The following is a 22,789-nucleotide window of genomic DNA, read 5'->3' as shown; positions in this document are numbered from 1 at the left end:
TGAGAACCAGGACACAGACTTTACTTTACTTGCCAAAGGACTGCTAGTATAAACTTCTTGGCCGAGCATGAGAGGGACCTACTTTATGAGTACATCATTCAACTGGGATTACACTGTATTTTCATAAAAGTAACATTAAACATGTTGAAGTCGAGTGGAGTTAATCTTTTCTGTACGGTCAATCAATACCAGCAGTAGCGCAGCTTTTTTTCAAATACCTTTCGCCATCAGTGTTAAAATTTGATCTTTTCAAGGTGGGAGACCTTCTTCTTTAAATTACGATAACTGTGTTTGGTGTTTCATGTCCTTTTTAAAAGCAATTTCTCCAGGCACTCAAAGCCAATGTGGACAACAAACATTTTTTTACTCTAAAAGGCCCCAGGCGTTTTGCAACTATGTCTTGCACATTTTTTTTTTGAAGTTAAAGGTCAAAAATTCACTTCTCCAGTGTTCTCTTTGTTACTTCTTTTGCCCGCTCCACTTTTATGTAAACGGCACCCTTTGCGACATCGCAAAGGGTGCTGTCGGTTGAATGCCGGGTTGGTTGACCACCCCTCCTGCCAGGTGTGGACTCCGCCCTCTAAGACCACGTGGATTTTTTTTCCCTCCTGAAAAAGAGGGCCAAAATTGAGCCTTTTATTGCAGGAGGCTGTAAACAGAGGGCTAAATATGCAGTTTTATAGAGATCAGGAGTTTTGATTTTGTTTTAATTTTGAAAAGTGACCCATGCAAGGTTGCCCCCACAGGATTTCAGGATGAAAACTAAAGAACAGAAAACTGGTTTCATTTATGACTTTTCATCTTTGACCCTTCTGCAATTTCCAAAAAACTTCCATAATGCTTCAATGGACACACGCACACATACACACGCGCACACACGCACGCGCGCATGGGTGGTCTTTAATGAAGATACACTTACAGCCCACAACAGACAATCTTGTACAACTCGTCGGCGCACACTAACATTTCAGAAGGTTATTTGGTCCAACAAGCACCTGCTACTTAACACGACACAGATTTCTTTTTCTTCTTTTTTTTTTTTTGGTCATTTTCACCCAGCGCTAACGTCACATGCACGTACACACACATTGCTCTGATCTGCATGTGGAAATTAGTAACGCTTTATCAGCCCCGAGTGCTGGACATCCTGCGAGCGCTCGTGCACACAACCGAGTGAGACATCGATACAAGCTTGCACAGTATTAGTTAGTTGGTGCTCGGTGCTGAATATGTCTAACGACCTCCGCGTGTTTGTTAACTGGCACAACTCGACGGGAATAAGCCTGCATGGTAGCTCTGCAGCAAGTCTGCTCCCACTATTGTCCTACTTGTACAGTATTTTGTTAGCACCTGATAGTAGAAGTCCATTTAAGCAGATGTTTCAGTGTGTGGGTGTGTTTGTGTGTGTGTGTGTGTGAAGTGTCAGCGGTGCAGCCCTGAGGTCGTCGTTCGTTCCCAGCGGCCAATCACATCAAATCACCGCAACGACGACGTTATCATGCGCGACACTGAGCCTCGGTCGCGGCAGCGGCAGCAGAGTCCCCGCAAAGCCTCTTCGGGCCGAGGCGACGCTCGGACATCATCGTTTTTTCGCTTGACAGAGATTAACATTTCAGCGTTTGGCTCCTTCCGGGGACAAATTGTTTGAGATGAAAGTGTAAATCTGTCATCTGGAAGGCAGGCGGAGAGACGGACTGGATGGAAAACACATACATTCTCTCGCGCATCTCTCAGGGGTTGGACGTTATTAAATTGGCAGTCATAAATTGTCCTCGGGGCCGTCTGCGCTCTGGGACAGCATGGACTTCAAGACGCTGGAGATGAAGGGGAAATACTGCGGCAGTGTTGGGCTTGTGCAAGCCAGCTTTCTGCGTCTGCAACCCTGCGGTCGTTCGGGAGCTTTTTGAGGCAGTTCGTAACACTGTGATTTGTCTAAAAAAGAATTTGGGCCAAAATATATCAAATTACTGTCATGACGACATAATGGATTGCTCCAAAGTGGCCCTATTTCCTCTCTGTTAATTACAATATTCCAATTTAGTAACAATTTAACAGCCTGGCTAATAGGCTTGCGTCTTTCTTTTGTTCAGACACAGGTTCTGTTTATCCTACCTTGACCTTGACCTCAAGGTAGGACAAACTGCACCCTTGTCTGAACAAAAGAAAGACACAAACCAGTGAAAACTGAAGACAAAATGAAACACAATCGAGCGAGCCTGGCTTATATTTTAATATTTTCTTTCCGTCCTCTGAGTGAGCTACAGCACAAAGCCATTCTCCACTTGGCTTTGAGGGCGATGCAAAGAAGACGCGATGAAGCTGCGGCTGACAGTTTGCAACAAGCCAAGTGCAACGGTGGCCATAAAAATAGGACGAGCAACCGAACCAAACAACCCACACGTGGGGGGTTCATAACATCATGTAACCAGGCAGTAAACAACAGCAGGTTCAGCGTCACATCATTCTACTGACGATGGAGCCACTTCTATCGTCTGAAATCTGATTTTTCCTGACCTCTAGTGGACTGAGGAAGAATGTCAGCACACAGAAGAGTGCATGGGAGTGCTTGAGTGTGTGCATAAACAGAGACGATTAAGTTACGCTATGTATGAAGCTTTTTTGTTTTGTTTTGTTTTGAAGAACAGCAGACTTTTCCTTTAATCACCGACAAACACACGCGCGCGCGTGCACAGGACATGCACACTGACGGCTACCGGGGCTCTCAAAACAATCTCTTCCTCAGCGGTGTCTCCTCCGACCACGAGGTTTGATCAAAGCGATGCCACGTAAACAGTCTCACAGGCAACATTTCACAACGATGAGATTAGTTAGGGGTGGGGGGGGGGGAGTGGTTACAAAATAAAAGTCACAATCTTGAGTGTCAGAGGCGGAATGATTATTTTGTAAACAATGTAGACACAGACAACATCGTAACATCTTACTCTAATCCTACTGCGGAAATGTTTTTCCGATTTGGTCGTTCAGGAGCTTTATCCCCATAAAATCCATCTAGTTAATCTCTCTCTCTCTCTCTCTCCATCTCTATGTACACAACTCATCTTTTTACACTTTGTCTAAATTATTTGGATATTTTAGAACTATCAATGGGAATAGAGCTATTAGAATGATCTAAAGAAAGTGAGTGAAGTGCCCGATAGTAGGCGGTTGAAAAGAAAAGAAAAGAAAAGAAAAGAAAAGAAAAAAGAGAAGAAAAGTGCACAAGTCTTTCCAAATGCCTGCCACCAGGCGGCGGGACCGGGTGCAGGGACGCAGTGTTCACACATCAAACCATGCTGACCGAGGCTTCAACACGCGCAAAAAAACTCTCACTTGACATCAGCGACGCAGTTTTCTTTTTTTTTTTTTTTTTACACACAGCCTGACAAAGCAAAGCAGGGAGGGCCGTGGACTGGCAGCGACAAGCAGCAGCAGCAGCAGCATCAGCAGCGTGGCCGTCAATCAACTCTCCACTCAGGCTTGGTTGACTTACAAATGAAAATCAATATGCAAAACGTGCAGCAACAGTTGCTCTCTTTTGAGTTCAAGAGTGACTTCCCGGACTACGGCAAGCAGCAAGGTCCGCCTGCTAGGACACTGTTTGACAGACGCGTGTGACAAAATGAAAAAGGTGGTGATGAGGTGTTGATCAGCTTTAAAATGTTGGCTGCAAATGATTTATTCTCAGACAAAAAAAAAAAAAAAATCTAATTTTGACTTTGAAAAACAGCTCGGCTGTTATTGCACAGGAGTCCCTCACATGCCTGTTTTACTTGCCTTGTTTTCACACATTAAACATGCTCGAAAGAAAAAATATAACTGAAAAACAATTTTTTTTTTTGCAGTTGGTCTGAGCCAACAAGACAACCGCGCCTGAGTGGGTTTGACGTGGCCGCTTGCGCTGCTGGCCGTGGCCTCGTGTCACCTGACAGTTCTGGGCGCCTCGGGCTCGACTTCACGCACGCGCAACACGGCACTTCCACTTTGCGGGAACTCAAACTTACAAAAGCCCGTCTGGAGCTGAAATCGTGTTTTTGTTTCTTTGTTTGCGTTGTTTTTTTGTTTTTTTTTATACATCACACTGAACGCACAGAACATCACAAATCCACATTCTTCATGCATTGCGTCGTCGTCGTCTTCATCGTCGTTGCCGTCCTGCTCGGGGAGGCCTCCGGGAGGCACAGAGGAGCCACGCGGGAGGCCTTGACAAAAGCCGGAGCTCAACATCAACCCAGTGTTGTTGCTTATTTTTTTTTTTTTTCAATTATTACTAATTTTTAAGGGGCCGAAATGTTTGCAGCACCGCCTCCACAACCCCCTTTGGCCCCCTAGTGTCTACTGAGTGGTGTGCAGTTGTTTGCATGTGATAGTGTGTGTGTGAGAGACAGAGTGTGTGTGAGAGAGAGAGTAATTACAGCATCACGGAAAATAAATAAATAAAAATAAACAACTACAGGAGGCTTGGCACCGCTATCATCACATAGACACACAGCCTGTACAACCGTAATAAAGAGTGTGTATGCAAGGATTGCATGTGTGTGTGTGTGTGTGTGTGTGTGTGTGTGTGTGTGTGTGTGTGTGTGTGTGTGTGTGTTAGTATGTGTGTGTTTTTGCCACCACTCTTCCTCCTCATCCTCCTCGTCCTCCTCCTCACTGCGTGGGGGAGCAGTCGTCTAAATCCAGCAGCTCCCGGACGAGTCTTTCTCCGAACTGCGCTCGGCTGTAGCGTTTGACGGCGTAGGCGTCGGACATCTTGTACAGGATGTACGCGTTGTTGATGGCGATGCTGATGCTCAGCCAGAACACCTGCTGCCAGGTCTTGTTGGGCTTGTGGAAGATGAAGTACCTGGTAAGAGGAACAAGCACACGCACACACGCGAGGCTATTGCCGGGCTGCTCTTTTTTTAATTAGACGCTGTGGCGGCGAGGTCGCGGAGAAAAAAGAGGTCCGCTGCCTCGTCCAGCCAGGACGTCCCTGAAGAGCCGGAGCTCAGCGCGGAGAAACCTTTAATTAAAACGTTGCGTTCAACTTAATTGGAAGTAGCTGTGGCGGCTTCAAGTAGGAAGAGGAAAACTTGAACGCGCAGACAAAGAATTTGCTTCCTTATTTCCAGGATGTGTTTGTCGCTGAGCTTTAGGCTGCGGTGGGACGTTTCACGAGCGGGATTTTATATCATAACCCCAAAACTTCCCAGGTGTAGCAAAATGCACTGTTTGCATTTTTGCGTGTAACTTGGACTTTAAATTTTGGAAGTTCAAAGTCAAAGGAGAGCCTAAAAACGTGTAAAAATACGTTGTCTGTTTTATCCACAATGCAATATAAACCTAGTAAGATGATACATTTATTTATGTGTATATATATGTATATATGTCACCATATACATTTTTACCTTTACCATAGCACCAAGGGCTGTTAAGAAACGTAATTTCAATGTTCTGTATATTTTTTAATTGACATTGAAGCTACTTTGAACCTTGAAGCATAAAATGTAATAAACACACTACAGTGGGAACAGACAGGAGTTTGACCAGGATGGTCTCGGCGCCACCTACTTGCTGTACTTGTCGTCGTACTTGCAGATGTAGCTGAGATGAGCCGCGAAGGCCTCGACCGCCAGGGGACATGGGATCTCGCCGCTTTTCCTCTTGATGATCATGCCTGCCGCAAAACACATACACATTTAAAACAGACACAAGGAGCAAAGTCAGTGAATCCCAATTAGCAAACCTGCGCAGGGCTTTCAAAAAAACAATGGCTGCATTAGGAAATGTTAGCGCAGATCCACAAACTAATGCCATGCAAGTCTATGGGGTCAAAAGTCAACTTTGTCCTAGAGACATGGGACCACTTGCAGGTTCATCGGGATCCCTCAAGACACAGCCACGTCAAATTTGGGGCTTCTAGCCCATGAGGAAACCCAAAACCCTAACCCTAATTCCAGCAGTAACCCTAACCCTAACCCTAACCCTAATTCCAGCCTTATCGCTAACCCTAATGCCATGCAAGTCTATGGGGTCAAAAGTCAACTTTGTCCGAGAGACATGGAACTACTTGCAGGTTCATCGGGATCCCTCAAGACACAGCCACGTCAAATTTGGGGCTTCTAGCCCATGAGGAACCCCGAAACCCTAACCCTACTTCCAGCAGTAACCCTAACCCTAATTCCAGCCTTATCGCTAACCCTAATGCCATGCAAGTCTATGGGGTCAAAAGTCAACTTTGTCCTAGAGACATGGGGCCACTTGCAGGTTCATCGGGATCCCTCAAGACACAGCCACGTCAAATTTGGGGCTTTTAGCCCATGAGGAACCCCGAAACCCTAACCCTAATTCCAGCAGTAACCCTAACCCTAACCCTAATTCCAGCCTAATCGCTAACCCTAATGCCATGCAAGTCTATGGGGTGAAAATTCAACTTTGTCCTAGAGACATGGGGCCACTTGCAGGTTCATCGGGATCCCTCAAGACACAGCCACGTCAAATTTGGGGCTTCTAGCCCATGAGGAACCCCGAAACCCTAACCCTAATTCCAGCAGTAACCCTAACCCTAACCCTAATTCCAGCCTTATTGCTAACCCTAATGCCATGCAAGTCTATGGGGTCAAAAGTCAACTTTGTCCTAGAGACATGGGACCACTTGCAGGTTCATCGGGATCCCTCAAGACACAGCCACGTCAAATTTGGGGCTTCTAGCCCATGAGGAACCCCGAAACCCTAACCCTAACCCTAACCCTAATTCCAGCCTTATCGCTAACCCTAATGCCATGCAAGTCTATGGGGTCAAAAGTCAACTTTGTCCTAGAGACATGGGACCACTTGCAGGTTCATCGGGATCCCTCAAGACACAGCCACGTCAAATTTGGGGCTTCTAGCCCATGAGGAACCCCGAAACCCTAACCCTAATTCCAGCAGTAACCCTAACCCTAACCCTAATTCCAGCCTTATCGCTAACCCTAATGCCATGCAAGTCTATGGGGTCAAAAGTCAACTTTGTCCTAGAGACATGGGACCACTTGCAGGTTCATCGGGATCCCTCAAGACACAGCCACGTCAAATTTGGGGCTTCTAGCCCATGAGGAACCCCGAAACCCTAACCCTAATTCCAGCAATAACACTAACCCTAACCCCAACCCTAATTCCAGCCTTATCGCTAACCCTAATGCCATGCAAGTCAATGGGGTCAAAAGTCAACTTTGTCCTAGAGACATGGGACCACTTGCAGGTTCATCGGGATCCCTCAAGACACAGCCACGTCAAATTTGGGGCTTCTAGCCCATGAGGAACCCCGAAACCCTAACCCTAACCCTAACCCTAATTCCAGCCTTATCGCTAACCCTAATGCCATGCAAGTCAATGGGGTCAAAAGTCAACTTTGTCCTAGAGACATGGGACCACTTGCAGGTTCATCGGGATCCCTCAAGACACAGCCACGTCAAATTTGGGGCTTCTAGCCCATGAGGAACCCCGAAACCCTAACCCTAATTCCAGCAGTAACCCTAACCCTAACCCTAATTCCAGCCTTATTGCTAACCCTAATGCCATGCAAGTCTATGGGGTCAAAAGTCAACTTTGTCCTAGAGACATGGGACCACTTGCAGGTTCATCGGGATCCCTCAAGACACAGCCACGTCAAATTTGGGGCTTCTAGCCCATGAAGAACCCCAAAACCCTAACCCTAATTCCAGCAGTAACCCTAACCCTAACCCTAACCCTAATTCCAGCCTTATCGCTAACCCTAATGCCATGCAAGTCTATGGGGTCAAAAGTCAACTTTGTCCTAGAGACATGGGACTACTTGCAGGTTCATCGGGATCCCTCAAGACACAGCCACGTCAAATTTGGGGCTTCTAGCCCATGAGGAACCCCGAAACCCTAACCCTAACCCTAACCCTAATTCCAGCCTTATCGCTAACCCTAATGCCATGCAAGTCAATGGGGTCAAAAGTCAACTTTGTCCTAGAGACATGGGACCACTTGCAGGTTCATCGGGATCCCTCAAGACACAGCCACGTCAAATTTGGGGCTTCTAGCCCATGAGGAACCCCGAAACCCTAACCCTAATTCCAGCAGTAACCCTAACCCTAACCCTAATTCCAGCCTTATTGCTAACCCTAATGCCATGCAAGTCTATGGGGTCAAAAGTCAAGTTTGTCCTCGAGACATGGGACCACTTGCAGGTTCATCGGGATCCCTCAAGACACAGCCACTTCAAATTTGGGGCTTCTAGCCCCAAATTTGGGGGGGGAGGGATTGAAATTTTTTCTTCCTCCAAGGTGGGGCGTGACAGAGAAAGTTTGAGAACCACTGAACTAACCCCACTAATGTTTTTCTTAACTGATCTGAGCCTTCGTTTATGTTTTTGTTTCTCTCTCTGGCAAATCTAAATTTAAAACCTGACAAAATGATTTCATCAAGTGTGGATTATTCTGTAGCAGGAGGGGGATTTCATGATCCCGCAGCCTCCTGCTCATGGATTGTCATGGATTACCAACTCATTGATTTTCCCCGAACACGTAATAATGAAGCGCTGGAGAAAAAAAATGTCTTAAATATTCAAAAGTTCCTTTTCCTTCCGATATTTGCATTGATGGGATGGCGATTTCAGTGTAGTGTGAAAGCTGAGCCTGAATTTTGAGCTTTCGGGTGGACAAATCTTTAAAAATCGTGGCTTTGGCCGCATCCTGAGCGAGGCTCACCTTGTTTTGTCGGCGAGTAGCTGTTGGTGAGGAAGCGGAAGTGGCCCTTGTTGTACCAGCTGATCAGCGACAGGCTGCCCTTCATCATCACCCGCCACTGGCCGCGCTGCGCCGGCGTGGAGCCGCAGACCAGCATGCTCTGGGGCAGGCCCGTGCAGTCGCTCTTCCTGGTGCTCAGCAGGCCGCAGCAGTAGATGTCTGGTGAGAGGGGGGCAAGGACACGACAAGCGTCAAACTAAGGTGGAAAAAAGTTGATTTGTTTGAACAGAAAAAAAACAATAATAAACAAAAATAATGGTTTGTTTGATGCAATCTTTTTTTTTTTTTTAGCAGTTTATTGGCATTTCTAAATCTAAATTTAAAAGAAAATCACTTTTTATATATTTTATTGTGGTTGACCACATGAAAAAAAAATCCCTTTCTGGCATCTTGCACACCATGAGAAACAATAACAGTTATAAGACGCTTATGAAACTCAGCAGTATCTATCTTATTTTCTCCTCTAACTTCGGTTTCATCCTTTTCTCTCTCTATTTTCATCCACTTCCTCTCTTTGAGCTGCACTGGAACAATCAAGTGGCTGAATGCAGCTGATTTAAAGTTTCGACTCCGTAAAACGTTTTCCACTCCATCTTGGCCGTGTGTGTGTGTGTGTGTGTGTGTGTGTGTGTGTGTGTGTGTGTGTGTGTGTGTAGCAGGGTAATTAACTGTGTTAAATAATCTGGAATGATAAACCAGATGTCAGACAATGCCTTCACAAAACTCTAAACTGTGTTTTTTTTCCCCCTCGTTTTTTTTTCGTTTTCGGGCTGAATCGCTTGTCGCCCAATTAGCGAAGACAAAAAGACTGATTGAAAGTCTTCAAAACAGTTTTTGCTTCTCTAATGACCCGACAGCCGCTCCGCCTGCAAAGTTTTAGGAGCCACTCCTCAGTTCGTAATGATAAGGAAAGTCTCTTCCTTTCAACATGAGCTGATGACAATCAGCGAAGACAATTAGCTGATTATCACACATGCAAGAAGCAGAGACAAGCACTCTACCAAAACAATAGCTCAAGTCGAAGTTGAAGTCTTCTTTAAGAATCTCGGTCACGTCAATGTAGGACAGGAATTCAACATCTTATCACTGAAGCATTGAAAGCAGTGTGTTTAGTTCGTAACAGCAGCCTGTGTCACCATTAAGCTTTGACAATGAAATGTGAATTTCAAAAAAACAAAACAAAAAAAAACAAATTCACCATGAGCTCTTAAAAATCAGTTTGAATTTCAGCTTGTTAGATGTCAAATGGTGCTTCACTTAAGTGTCCACTTCAGCTATTGACATTCTGAGCTGAGCGCTCCCTGCTGGAGCCTCTCTAAAACTTCTGTGCAGCCCCATCCTGTCAGTGTGGCGCACACACATGCGCACACACGCGCACACACACACACACACACACACACACACACACACACACACACACACGCACACGCACACAATCTTCTTTTTTCTCATTTTAGCCCACGGTGCTGTGATAAGGAAAAAAAAAAATTTGAAAAATGTAAAAATTGGAAGAAGAGATTATAAGAAGAGATCCCAATCTCTGCATCAAAGAGGAAAATGAGGACGGGAGAAGATGGACGGGGAGGCTGTGGAAGTACAAAAAAAAAAAAAAAAAGACTTGCTTTTTTTTTTTTTTTGGCAGCAGCGTTATTTTTCTCCCCAGCCTACCCTGTTTGCTGAACTCGGAGAAGAGGCTGAGGCTGGTGATGGACGGCCCCGTGAAGATGATGGTGTTCTTGCCGGAGATGTTCTGGCACAGCTGCTTGGCCACCAGGCTGTGGAGCTGCGGTTTGTTCTTCAGGGCGGCCAGACCGTCGGCACCCTGACCCTCCTTCAGGTGCACCGAGATCTGCTCGGAGGGACACAGATGCACGCGTGTGACACACTGCAGGCAAAAATCTATCTATCTATCTATCTATCTATCTATCTATCTATCTATTTAGCAGCAAAGTCCAGACTTTCAGCATCCTCCAGCTCTCCTGTGATGGCAAAGTCTTTAGCTATTTTTCAAGGTAGGGGGCTACCCTGGAGCTCAGCTTTTATACCCATGTGGTGCTAAAATTTCGTTCAAATCCAAATTCCCCCTTAGACCTGCAGTAATACACTAATTCACGTGGGGTTTTCAAGGACGTTTGAGGCGTCTTAAGGGGCTTGTGGAAGACTTTGTGTTGCCACTGTGGTATCATAGTTCTCCTGCCTGACTGCCGATCTTTGCGGATGGAATAAAATGTTCAAAAAGAGTGTGAAAAAAGTGAAAAGAATGAAGTAGAGAGATGAAAATGTTTTTTTTTTTCTTCTAAAAAAAAACAAAGAATTTAAAAATGCTCAGTCAAGGAAATTAAAACATGCTCAATTTAGGCAACAAAAATTATACGAAGACTTTTATGACAGACTGTCATAAAAGTCTTCCGTGAGGCGCTAAACTATGTGTCTCAGATGAACGCGCTGCAACATGACGTCCTTGAAGACAGACAGAGAAATGAAAAAAGACACAACGAAGCAGAAACTCGTCGTCCAAAGAGGGAATAAAATGAATCCATAATCAGATGTCAGAATGTACGAGGCTTCGCTCTCCGACTTTCCCTTACATTTCTCTTGTTTTGTCCATGGGCTGAGCAGCATTAGCTTGATTAGCTTGCGGCTGCACCAGGCCTGCAGCTATTACACTAAGTGGTCAGTCCTCGTCTGTGTGTGTGTGTGTGTGTGTGTGGTCCGCCGGCTAATGGAATCTCATTGATTCACTCCATTAACTCATTCTGCCCCCCCCCACAACCTCCCTCCCTAGACACAATTCATTTAGAGGGAGAAGATGTCAGTGCAGACACACATCCATGTGCAAGCGGGCGAGTAAAGAGCGAGTGACTGGCAAATCGCCACCGTCGCTATGAGTGATAACGCGTATTTGTTAAGTTTGCGGCCTAATGGGATATGGCTTGAAATGATGGGGGCGGGGGCGCTGTGATGCGTCTTAAGTGCGACTCGTTTTGTGCAAAAAAAGCTCCACTTGACACTGTGATAAATGTTCTGTCACCCATTGTGTCTTTTTTCTCTGGCTATTTTCTTCTTCTTCTTCTTTTTTCTCCCAACGCTTTGCCATCTTCAGCCGTCCAATTCCGGGCAACTACTCAGCAATTTTAACAACATCAATTTTTTTTTTAAATTCTGTCCTGCCCCATGACTATAATATCACGGCAAGTTTGCTGTGTTTTTATCCAAACTTTGCCTGACGCGAGAGCTCATTGAGCACCTCTTTTCCTGGCTCCCCCTTCGCACAGATGTAATAACGCGACAAAACCCCTCGAGAGTCCCCCGATCGCTCGGCCTAAACAAATGAACTGTATGCCGTGCTGGCACCTAAAAAAGGAAACATTGACAATCTCCCTGCGACACGAGACATGTTAACGCGCATGAAAAACACTTGTGGGCGGGTGTGTGCTCGCGTGCGTGCACGTGCAAGCGCGGCGTGTGTGGGCGGCCGCGGTGAAACAGTTCCTCAGTATTATGTATTAAGTTCTTGAGATAATAAGATTTGCTTAGTACTTGGCACCGATTAGCAGCTTAGCAGAAAGACCACAAACAGGAAGTAGATTTCTAGTCAATAGTCCAGCTCCATTAAAAACTACATTCTCAGTCTGCCTGTCAGTTCTGTTGTTACTTGGACTCGAAGATGTAATTGATGTGACAATGACAGACTGCTTCTTTTGTGGCGAGGACCTGCAGGACCCTCCCCCGGCCCGAATCAATGCTTTTGAATACGGCAATTCAAAATTAAAACCGCAGCATCTTGCAGTCGGTGTTTTTTTTTAGGCTCGTTTGTGTCAGTCTGTCAGCGCAGCCGGCCGAGTCGAACAGGTCCGCCGGCCCTCCCACAGTCGGCGGATGCCAGTTGAAGCGACGCCGTTATGTAAGCGAGCAGGAGTGGGAGGGGAGTTGGGGGAAGGGGGGGGGGGGGGGAGTCGGAGCGAGGTGAAGGCTGTTCGAGACGCGCATCTGATCCAGAAATCCTACGCGGTTTCAGCGCTCGACGGTGGAAAATGTGTAACACTTTTCATCGGCAGGGCTTTTTGACCCCCACCGCCTGTTGTGTTGTTTTTTTGTTTTTTTTTTTGCATGTGAAGCCGAGCAGTTTGTGCGCCGCCACCTGACAGATGAATCCGGTGGAGGTGCACTGTCGAACCCAGAGGCTGAACTTCCTCTTCTTCCTCTTCCTCAGCTCTCGTTCCGTGCAGGTGGTGATGAACACGGGGTCCTCGTCGATCAGAGGCTCGTGAAGAACCTGGAAAGCAAGCGAGCAAAAGTTTGCACAAATGTGAAGATTGTGGAGTTTTGTTTAGTTTTTTTTTTTTTTTTTTTTTTTCTTCAAATTGTTGTTTTTACATAACCGCCTCGCAAGTACAAGATGTGTTGTTGAAGATTAACCAGCTGGGAGTGGAAGAAAGGAAGCTTTTTGGCGTGAGCCTGTGGAGTGAGGCTTTGTCTGGTGTGACATCACAGCCGAGGGTCGCGGCGAGAGAAGCAGCCAATCAGAAAGTCACGTCTTGCGTGTGTTGTCAGAGAAACTGTGCGGCTGATTGACTAAAATCTTCTCTCTTCTACTGTTTCCTGCTTTGTGTTTCACTTTCAGGATTTCTCCCTCTTTGACAGGCCAAAGTAGAGGAGAAGCCAACGCAACACTGTGTGACCTCAGTTTGCTGGTCTAACTTTAGAAAAGGCACCATGAATAATACATGAAATGGGAAAAAAAAAGACCCAAAAACAAGTGCAAAAATAATTTCCTGGTTTGTACTAAAAGGGAACCAAGTTGTTCCAGTGCCGCTGGTATTTGCAATTTCTCGTGCAAACTCATTGAAAACATAGACTGAAGTGCAGAAACACACAGTTTAGCAGTTTGACATGATCTTCATCAACCAAACTAAACACACGAGAATAGAAAAGTCTTTTCTGATGGTGGATGGTTGGTCTTCAAAGACTCATGCAAGCAAATAAGACAAACAGCCGAATGGTGGAGCTCATCAAAATGTTCAACATCTTTTTTGGGACATCAAACACAATCTGGGCAAGGATTTCCCACTGATCCTTTCAACCAAAGGGAAAATATTTGCATTGTAAACCTCTGGTGGTGATTCCCTCCTCCTCCTCCTCCCCCTCCTTCATCGTCATGATTTGACTAAAGCTGAGAATCATTTCCTAGTCAAATGAGAGAAGACTGAGAGGGCCGAGAAACTCTCCAAGCTTTCCATCCGAACCACAGCTGGTTCTCGTCCGGAAGCAGGTACCTTCAGCTGCCACTTTACTCATCCATAACTGGACATGAGGATGTTTTCGAGAATCAATCCATGGACACATTTTACTGACTAAAGATGACATAAAGCACAAAGATCATTACAAGAGATTTTCCTAGGCAAATGTTTGGGGTTTTCAGCTTTATTTCTTTGAGGACAGACCAGAAAGTGAAATGTATGTGTTTACATACATTTTCCTTTCACAACAAAAAAAAAAAACGAAATCTTGTATTTATGTCAAATGAAATGAAATAACGCACAAAAAAAATTCTAAACAAAAAAGTCTAAACTCAAACACTCAATCTTCCTTTCCCTTGTGGCTCAGCCATTTAAAGGGACAGTCTGCACATTTCTCTGTATTTTAGGGCCCAGCTTTGCCCTGTGGCTCAGGAAACTAACAGATGCAACAAAGTGGCCTAGATACACACGTGTCCTGTGGCTAATGACGAGATGACGAGCATGCCGAGACACACACACACACGCACACACACACACACACACACACACACACACACACACACACACACACACACACACACACACATTTAAAAGCCAATTGGCCAGTTTTTCCAGGTCCAACAGGAGGTAGAGACAGAATCTAATAGGGTCGTCTAGCAAAAGTGCAGCAGATCAACAAGACTCTGGATTCCAGTGGGACCAGGAAGTGAAGGAGGAAAGCTGCTGGCAAGACGTGACTAACCGCACACTCCCCAGCACTGATAGTAACATCTATTGCAATGCTATGTGGTAATGATTGTTGTGTTGAAACTAAATCAATCAATCAATCAATCAATCAATCAAAGGTCAGGGCACCAATCAATTGAGAGCTTCTTTGAATTCTATTCATTTTGTCCTCCTTGCACCTCCATACTAGGGCTGCACAATATATCGTAAATTTATCGATATCACGATATCAACATGTGCGGTAAACATATTATAAACACTGCGATAAATAGTGCGTTCATCCATGCGCTGGATGTAAAGAAATTTGGTTAATCAGGTTGATTGCCTGTCTCCAAGTAACTGCTTTTGGTTGAGTTCGCAAACCATGTGGAAAGAGTGAGAGGGACACAGTCATGGCGGAAGCGACAGAGACATGCGAGGAAAATGAGGGCGAAGAGGAACTGGAGTGCGGTACAACACCGGTGTCATGTACGTGCTGGTCCTCAATTTAATGCATTAGCTCACCAAACAGCTGCAAATGTGCTTTACCACCGTCAGCGGATTTGCAGAAATTCACAAACATACAAAACGTATTACCGGCGGTTTTACTGTTGTAGTCCACATTTACAACAGCGAATCTACTCTCGTGCGTGAGCAGTGAACACTACGTGCTAGTGACCTACAAAAATGGTATACGGAAATTTTCGTCGAGCTAGATTTTATTTTACCCGAATAAAAAACTCGGTCAAACATCTATCAGCTGTCTACCTCTGAGAGCTACCGAGACTCACAGCTAGCATGGCTTTCTTTGGGTATTAGTAAATGAAGGCAGGTAACATTTTGATTTGAGCTGCCTAAGACAACTGGTTTTCCTGGGTTATCATTTTTTTTTTACTTTCATAAAAATCGCCAGCAACATGTTGTGTATGTGCGTTAATTTTTGACGAATCCGCTGGCGGTGGCGGAGAACATTTTACAGCTTTTCACAAGTAAATTTCACTGACGGTGTTGTTTTTCAAAGAAGAAGAAGAAGAAGAAGAAGAAGAAGAAGAAGAAGAAGAAGAAGAAGAAGAAAAATGTTTTCCAGGGTCTGGAGTTGAGGGCCACCCACCTGAGTTTGTGAGGGTCTGAAGGTGCAGCCAAACGACTGCTGCAGCGAGTCCAGGAACGGCTGGATCTTGTACAGGCCCTGGTTGCTGCCCTGTGACGGCCGGAAAGCCACAATGTGGAAGTACTTGAGGATCTTCTCGAAGCGCGACTGGCTCATCTTCAGGGCGATGCTTCGGTTGCTGAAGAAGCCCGAGCTCCAGATGCTGAGCACCGACTCGCAGCGGTGAACGCTGGTGGAGATGACGAAGCCCAGGAAGGCCTTCATCTCCTGCGCCGTCACGGGGCGCCAGCCCTCGTCCGAGCCGAAGCGCTCCTGGAACTTCTTGGCGTACATGTTGGTCTGGACGACCATGTTCTGGATGCAATTGTCCGGCACAAAGAGCTGGAAGAAGTCCAAGGCGGTGGCGCTGGCAGGCATTTTCTGAGCCGGGCCTGAATCAGGACAGGAAGTGATAATAAAAAAAAAGGTTGAGAAATTACATTGGATGGCACAGACAGGAAGACAAAAGTCCCAACTGGGCTTCCTCGCAGCTCTAATGGTAACTTAAAGGTTAAGCGTCTTTCACTCTCCACCCCCCTCCTGAGCTTGCCAGTGAGCTACGGTGGCCTGCACAGCCAAATCTGGATTCCACATCCGTCTTCTCCTTCGTTGGTGTATTTGAAGAATCAAGACTCAGTCATTACAAAACATATACTATATATTTGTGGGCAGTATATTATTATTATTATTATTATTTTTTTTTTTACCAATATAAGAATCGTAAATATGACACACTGGACCTTTAATTCTAATTTTCAAACACTGACGTTTCAAATAGATTCACTTTGGCCAAAGAAAGCTCTGCTGCTCTTCTTTTCACTCTGCAAAAACAAGATGAATTCTTTTGAAAGCTGTCGCTGGCACGGCTCTGCAGGAAGAATTTTAACAGTTCTCCTGGTTACATAAACTCCGACGTGGTCGCAGAGGAACAGAACGATCGGAGGGGAAGGGTCCGTCCGAGACGGCTCGCAGAAAACACGCATGCATGATTCACGTCATCGTCACTTCCATCTTTCCCGGGAGTCACACGTAGCCGCTCTCCGGCGTGATCTCGCCAACCTCAGGCGGCGCTCAATGTCGTTCCCGTCACGGCCTTTCCGCATTTCACAAGCTCGTCAAAAGGTCTCGCCGTTTCCGCACTTGACTCGTATCTGGGTCCTGATCCGAGCGGCGGATGAAAGGATGTCCTGCTGTCAGCTTTAGCTGACAATAGATGGGGTCGACAGACCAACTGACTTGGCAACCACCTGTGGTTTTCCTGACAACCTGCTTGCCCTTTGAGGCCCAGACGGCGTCACTTAAACCTCAAGCCGAACCACTAGATTCACATCCGTTCCGATTTATTGATTTTTTCTTATTAGAGGAACTTAAACTGAGGACCGTCAAAAAGACCTTATCACGATGCAAAGTTATCCAGCAACACAGCACAAACCCTCTGCCTCAACAGTGGTTGCACAAGATGACGTCAAAGACTCAAAGTCCTCCAGCTGGCCGACGGTTCTGCTACGCTGCAAAAAAAAACCTCCTGACATGACTAACAGCTCGGCAACGTCCAGACCGACCTGGCTGCATATCTCCCCACATCCGCCAACATCGACGGATCCTTTCTGAACTAGATAGGATCCGTTAATACACATGGATTATAGAGGTGTGTTTGATTCAAGAACAACAAAAACAAAACAGTATTTGGTTGGTTTCTAAGGTGTCAAACAAAAGAATTTGGATGATTCTTGTGTGCTGGAACGACAGGAGGAAAGTGGCATAAATTGTCACATCGTGATACAAGAAAAGTACACAAAACACACGTTTCAACATTGCACTCACAACTGAAACTTTGTTGCATGGTCTGCATGGTCCACATGACTTTCAGTCCAAAGTTTCAGTCCAAAGCACCTGCGGCCACCGCTGCAACCTATTGTGACTAGAATTCCCCCCTTGGGTAGTAATAAAGCACAATTCTATTGTATTCAATTATGCTTTATTGTATTCCACGTGTTGTGCTTTCTGCTGTGTTGGAGGAAAATGCCATCTACCTCCCTTTTCTCTTGGTACTGTTGTTGCTTCCTGCAGTTGGATCTCAGAGCAGCATTTCCTCGTCGTGCTTGTGCCAGTAAATTATAGTTTTTCTTAAAAAGGGGGAGGGGGGACGTGAACATTGAGCAGAACGACCTCGGGCTCAATGGAACGGCGCAATCTTATTATCTCTGTACGACGTAAAACAAGCCTTTCAGTCTGATCCCCTGGCCCCCCTTTTGAAACGTCTTAAGCAATTGGCTTCAACGGAGAAGTGGTGGTGGTGGGGGCGGGGGGGTCAACTTTGGATTTTGTGCCAAGAGGAGATAATATGATGGAAGCTGAGCTACAGTAGCCAAGACAGCCAGAGAAACCATCATACAGCTTGAAATGCACTCATTTGCATTCCATTAGACGTGAAAGCTGAAAATACGGCGTGACTTTGCACAGGGCCAGCTCGGTTTAAGCAAATAAAAATAAAATAAATAATTATAATAATCAGACACTGAAATTCCAGTGAGGCAAAATGACTCACCTCAGCACATCCGGGAATGAAGCCAAAAACATGACCTGCAGATGAACTCGTCATATTTTGAATAATGGAACTGCATGTGTGTCCTTCAGTAACTGTGAAATTCTTTATAGTTGCCATGCCAGCTGAACTTCAGTCCCATTCACAGAAGAGAGATGATTTCAGGGTCATTCTTTCATAACACACAATATTTATCACTCGACTGCAGTGCAGATATGGACTGATCCCTTATAATTCTTGATTTTTATTTCTTCTTCATGGCAAAGAAACATCTGCCAGCTGCAGCTTTTATAGCAACGGATTTGGAAATGAGAGATTATCGTGTAGCTGGCTGGGTTAAAACCCTCCGCGCAGCTGAAACACATTCAGTGTCCTGCAGAGAATTACATTAGAAAAAAAAAAAAAGCATGAGGTACCGGAGTGTTGAGCTATTTCCCAAATACTCAGTCTTCAGGACTGAGCTTGATTTAATTCTATATTGAAAAGTGCAGTCTTTTTTGGGCTTCTATGCGGTAATGTTTGATTGTCTCTCCGCCTTCTTTGTTTTTTAATTTCAGTAAAATCAGTGTAAAGCACAAGTTGGTAAACTAAATATAAAGATCCACCATTCATTCTCTCTTTATGTGTCATGATTAAGTGTTTTCAGAAAATATCCTGTGTGAAAAGAGTCTGTGGGCCTCTCAAGTATGAATGCTTCAATAAGACCATTATGCAACTGCAGTTTAGACAAAACCCTCCGCGATTCGTATGTCCAACGTGAGGGCAAAGCTGACAGCAGATGTGTGAGGGGCAGCGACGCTCTATCAGACGCACTCAGCAAAGTGAACAAATACATAGCTTTTTAATTCCCTTTCAGCAACACACTGAGGTTGTTATATAATCTGAGATGTGGACGTGCGCCTCATGATCCGCGGCGTGATGCTGAGGCCCCGACACTCAGACTCTAATGCCGAGATGAACGCAATACGTCACCTATGACCCCGGCCTGAAGCCTGAACCACGTGTTGAAAACTGGCTCCTAACTTCTGCAAGTTGCTAAGTTTCAACTCTGAAACTCTGGGAAGGCTGAGCGAGATGCTAAATGAGGACAGACGATGATTTATGTATGGGGCGCGATGTCTGAAGAGCGGAGCTGTCCCATGGACACTGTGTCAGCACTGTCACTCGGGGACAGTAAGACTGAGAGCCAGGTGGGCAGGGGCGGACACAGGACTTCTGAGAGTGCATGATGAAAATATAATAACTATGAGATCATCCAAAGGGCAGGTCAGGCACAAAAGGAAATCTAACTTGAAAGGTCACATATCATCCATTTCCAGATCTACACTTTCCATCCCAAACCCCTATGGAGCCTTGCTCAATAGAAAAAAAAAAATCCAACAAATACAGAAAACAGCATATTTAGCCCTCTGTTCGCAGCCCTCCACCTGGTTTCTGTTGCTAAAACTGCTTTGTTGGACATTCCGTACATTCCGTATGTTTGTGAGGGAACAAAATCATGGGCGGTCTCAGAGTGCAGAACCAACACACCAGACAAAGGTATCACTGTGGTGACATTGCCCCTTGTGACGTCACAAAGAGCCCAGTTCCCAGTACTGTGTGTGGTAGCGCCCACTTAAAAAAACAATAGCAGCAAAATAAGAGAGGGATGGACTTTATTCCCGTATATGGGAAGTTCATATTGAGACTAGAAGCAGATAATATTGATAGAAAATTCATTTAACACAATACATGGGGCTCAGGAGGCAGCCACTGTGCACCTTTACGCTGATTAAATCCAGCCATTTGCAAGCCACTTGTGGTCTGTGTTTTCAGCCAATGAGAGTTTTGCATTCGTCCAGATGGTTTTATGGTTTCAACCCCAGGGGCAGGACCGCACCCACACCACCTGTGCTTGTGCAAACAGCTAATAACTACCTCCTCAAACCACCTTCAGTCCATACACAAAGCCATATACATTTATACCTGCTGCCACGGCGGAGACAATCAAATAGAGCAGGACAGAGCAGGATGCGCCTGGCAGCGCAGAGCATCCGGTCGCCCGTCTCAAACCACACAACCTCCAATTTGCACGGCTTAGCTCGGCCGTTCCAGCGTCGGATTATTTGGGATGAGTGGACGCTCCACCCTAATATAGCATATCTGTGCCATCTCGCAAAGCAGGATTACTAATGTCTGCCGAAAATTTAGGGGAGATCAAATCTGCCGGATGGACAGAAGTAAACAGAGCTGTTTTTTTTTTTTTTTTTCGTTTTGTTTCCTGCAAGCGGCTCTTTCCTGCTGAGAAACACCTTTATAAATAGAAACACCTTTAATTTGGCCACCTCACCGTTCAACACAACAAATGTAGAACTTGCTTGTCAGTCCTCTTGGATTCTCTCCTGAAATTTCAGTGCCAGTTTGCGAAACAAACCTCGGTTGAACAATTGAAAATAAGTTGATCGTTTTTCTAGGGGTTTCCTTTAACTTTGAACAATGACACTCGAACAACTCAGTTCATGAAGATGTTATACCGAGTTTGATATGCAATTATGCTCCTTGATAAAAACACTCAAAGTTTTTTTTTTTGCAGCGAGGTGGACGAGAAATGTGACCTGCCTCATGGAGGAGATGTTTGCACCAAAAGGAGAACAAAAAAAAAAAAACCCTGTCATGGGCACTGCACACTGTGCTTTGTGGAGAACCTGAGAGCTCTGCGTGAGGTCTTGCTGCTGGGCCATTCGTCACAAGGACAGATGGCGGCAATAGACGGCTAGACGGACACGCCGAGCGATGTGGGTGTGCGGTGCCATAAAACTGTCACGATTCTTGCATGCGCGTTCAAGAAGAGGACATGTGCAATACACACACACACACACACACACACACACACACACACACACACACACACACACACACTCACACCCGTTTTCCCTACGCTCCTGTTTGGACAAGGGTGGACGCGTGCACAAAGGTGCATGATATCAAGGATTTACATAACACATGTTGCTGCCGTGTGTCCCTGCAACATCATGACAAATGAAACACACACAAACACTGTAACACAATACCAAGAAATGCAAAGGGAAAAAAACTGGGCCAATGCCACAGACTTCAGGCAGGCATTGAGGATGCAGTGTCATGCCTCCTCTGTTCTCTTCTCTTCACTTCTCTCAAGCGCGGACGGACACGAAACAAGCCTCCGCTTTACCCCAGAAATTTCTTTGCCCAGAAATTTTCTTGCGGTGCCTCCGTCGCAGCAGAGGATGAAATAATCATTCAGGGAGAATGATTATGAAACGCGGCTCTATTACTCTATCACTAAATTACGGACACAACACATTTTAGGAGTGCAAAGCAGGCCTGTAGTGGCCCTGGATCGTGTTCCCCCATGCGTACTACTACTACCAGCAGCCCCTGACACCCCGTGGCGCCGGTGACCTTATTCACCGTGACGCGTCTCACCGTATGTCTCTTTGTACGGCGGAACGGTGACATCTTGCAAGGTCTCCGTCCAGCCCTCCTCCTCAGCCTGGCTGCGGGACAGGGAGCCCGGCGGACCCACTCCGGTGCCGCCACCTGCACCCCAGTTGTGCCCGCTCGACTCCTTATCGGCCCGTTTTGGGTTGTGGTGGTGGTGGTGATGGTGCTGCTGCTGCTGCTGCTGCTGCTGCTGCCTCGGCTGCTGCTGCTCCTGCTGCTGCTCCTCCTCGCCGACCTCGGCTATGTAGTTGTCGGAGTCGGAGTCTCCGGAGGTGCTGTAGAAGGGATTGTCGCTGCTGTCGTCGCCGGACTCGCCGAACACGTCGTCGGAGATCTGCAGACTCTCGTAGCGGGAGCGGGCCGCTTCCAAGAGAGACAGCGCCTTCCGCCCGCACTCCGCCATCTCTCGCTGCAGGGATGCTCTGCTCTGATTCCCCCCACCTCACCTCACCGCCTCGCCTCTCTCCTCAAAACCTTTCACTACGGCCGCGCGGCGTGCAAGTAGTCACGATTTGCGTGTGGCGATCCTCCCACCTCCCCTTGCGCATCCTCTGCCCCTGCAGGAGAGGACGCGGATCGCCTGGGGGTAAAGGGGGCAAGAGACCGCGGGGGATGCTGGGGCAAGAGCGGCTCCGCCTCAAGGGTACCACCGGGGATATTTCCGCCCGCTCAGAAGCCGAGCCCAGGGCTTTAAATGTCCACAGTGTTGGCGACACAGCATCCGGGTTGGGAGACCAGTGATTCTGTCGACACGAGCAGGGAGAATAGAGTAGTGGCTGCGGCTGCATCACCTGACTCCACCAATCCCGCCGTGTCATCCAATAAGATGCCTTTTCACATCTCGACTCGGAAAGAGGAGAGGCTGCCCGGAGCCCCAGCATTGGGGAAATAAATTGGGAGGTTATAATTAGAAGTCAGAAAATAGATCAAAAAGAGAGATGTAGCGGAGACACGT

General features: G+C 46.3%; 1 protein-coding gene across 1 annotated transcript; it reads right to left on the bottom strand.

The window, feature by feature from the left end:
* Positions 1-880: 880 nt before the first annotated feature.
* Positions 881-22,774, bottom strand: pgbd5 (piggyBac transposable element derived 5). Its single transcript, XM_076038368.1, has 7 exons — positions 21,817-22,774; positions 15,789-16,219; positions 12,874-13,008; positions 10,401-10,581; positions 8,694-8,891; positions 5,551-5,656; positions 881-4,843 (listed from the first exon to the last, which is right to left on the bottom strand). The coding sequence occupies exons 1-7, from the start codon at positions 22,235-22,237 to the stop codon at positions 4,648-4,650; spliced, it is 1,668 nt and encodes a 555-aa protein (XP_075894483.1). The 5' UTR covers positions 22,238-22,774; the 3' UTR covers positions 881-4,647.
* Between the last annotated feature and the right edge of the window lie 15 nt (positions 22,775-22,789).

The sequence above is a fragment of the Nelusetta ayraudi genome, unplaced genomic scaffold (genome assembly GCF_046127955.1).
Source record: "Nelusetta ayraudi isolate G7.1 ecotype Tasmania unplaced genomic scaffold, CSIRO-AGI_Nayr_v1 ptg000056l, whole genome shotgun sequence".
NCBI classification, from domain to species: Eukaryota; Metazoa; Chordata; class Actinopteri; order Tetraodontiformes; family Monacanthidae; genus Nelusetta; species Nelusetta ayraudi.
This window is presented reverse-complemented; position numbering and strand designations above follow the sequence as displayed.

Coding starts and splice junctions, on each gene's coding strand:
- pgbd5 (XM_076038368.1), bottom strand. CDS start 22,237: ATGGCGGAGTGCGGGCGGAAGGCGCTGTCTCTCTTGGAAGCGGCCCGC. Junction 13,009..15,788: donor TCAGACCCTCACAAACTCAG/GTGGGTGGCCCT, acceptor CTTGCTTTCCAG/GTTCTTCACGAGCCTCTGAT. Junction 4,844..5,550: donor TACGACGACAAGTACAGCAA/GTAGGTGGCGCC, acceptor TCCTCTTACCAG/GTACTTCATCTTCCACAAGC.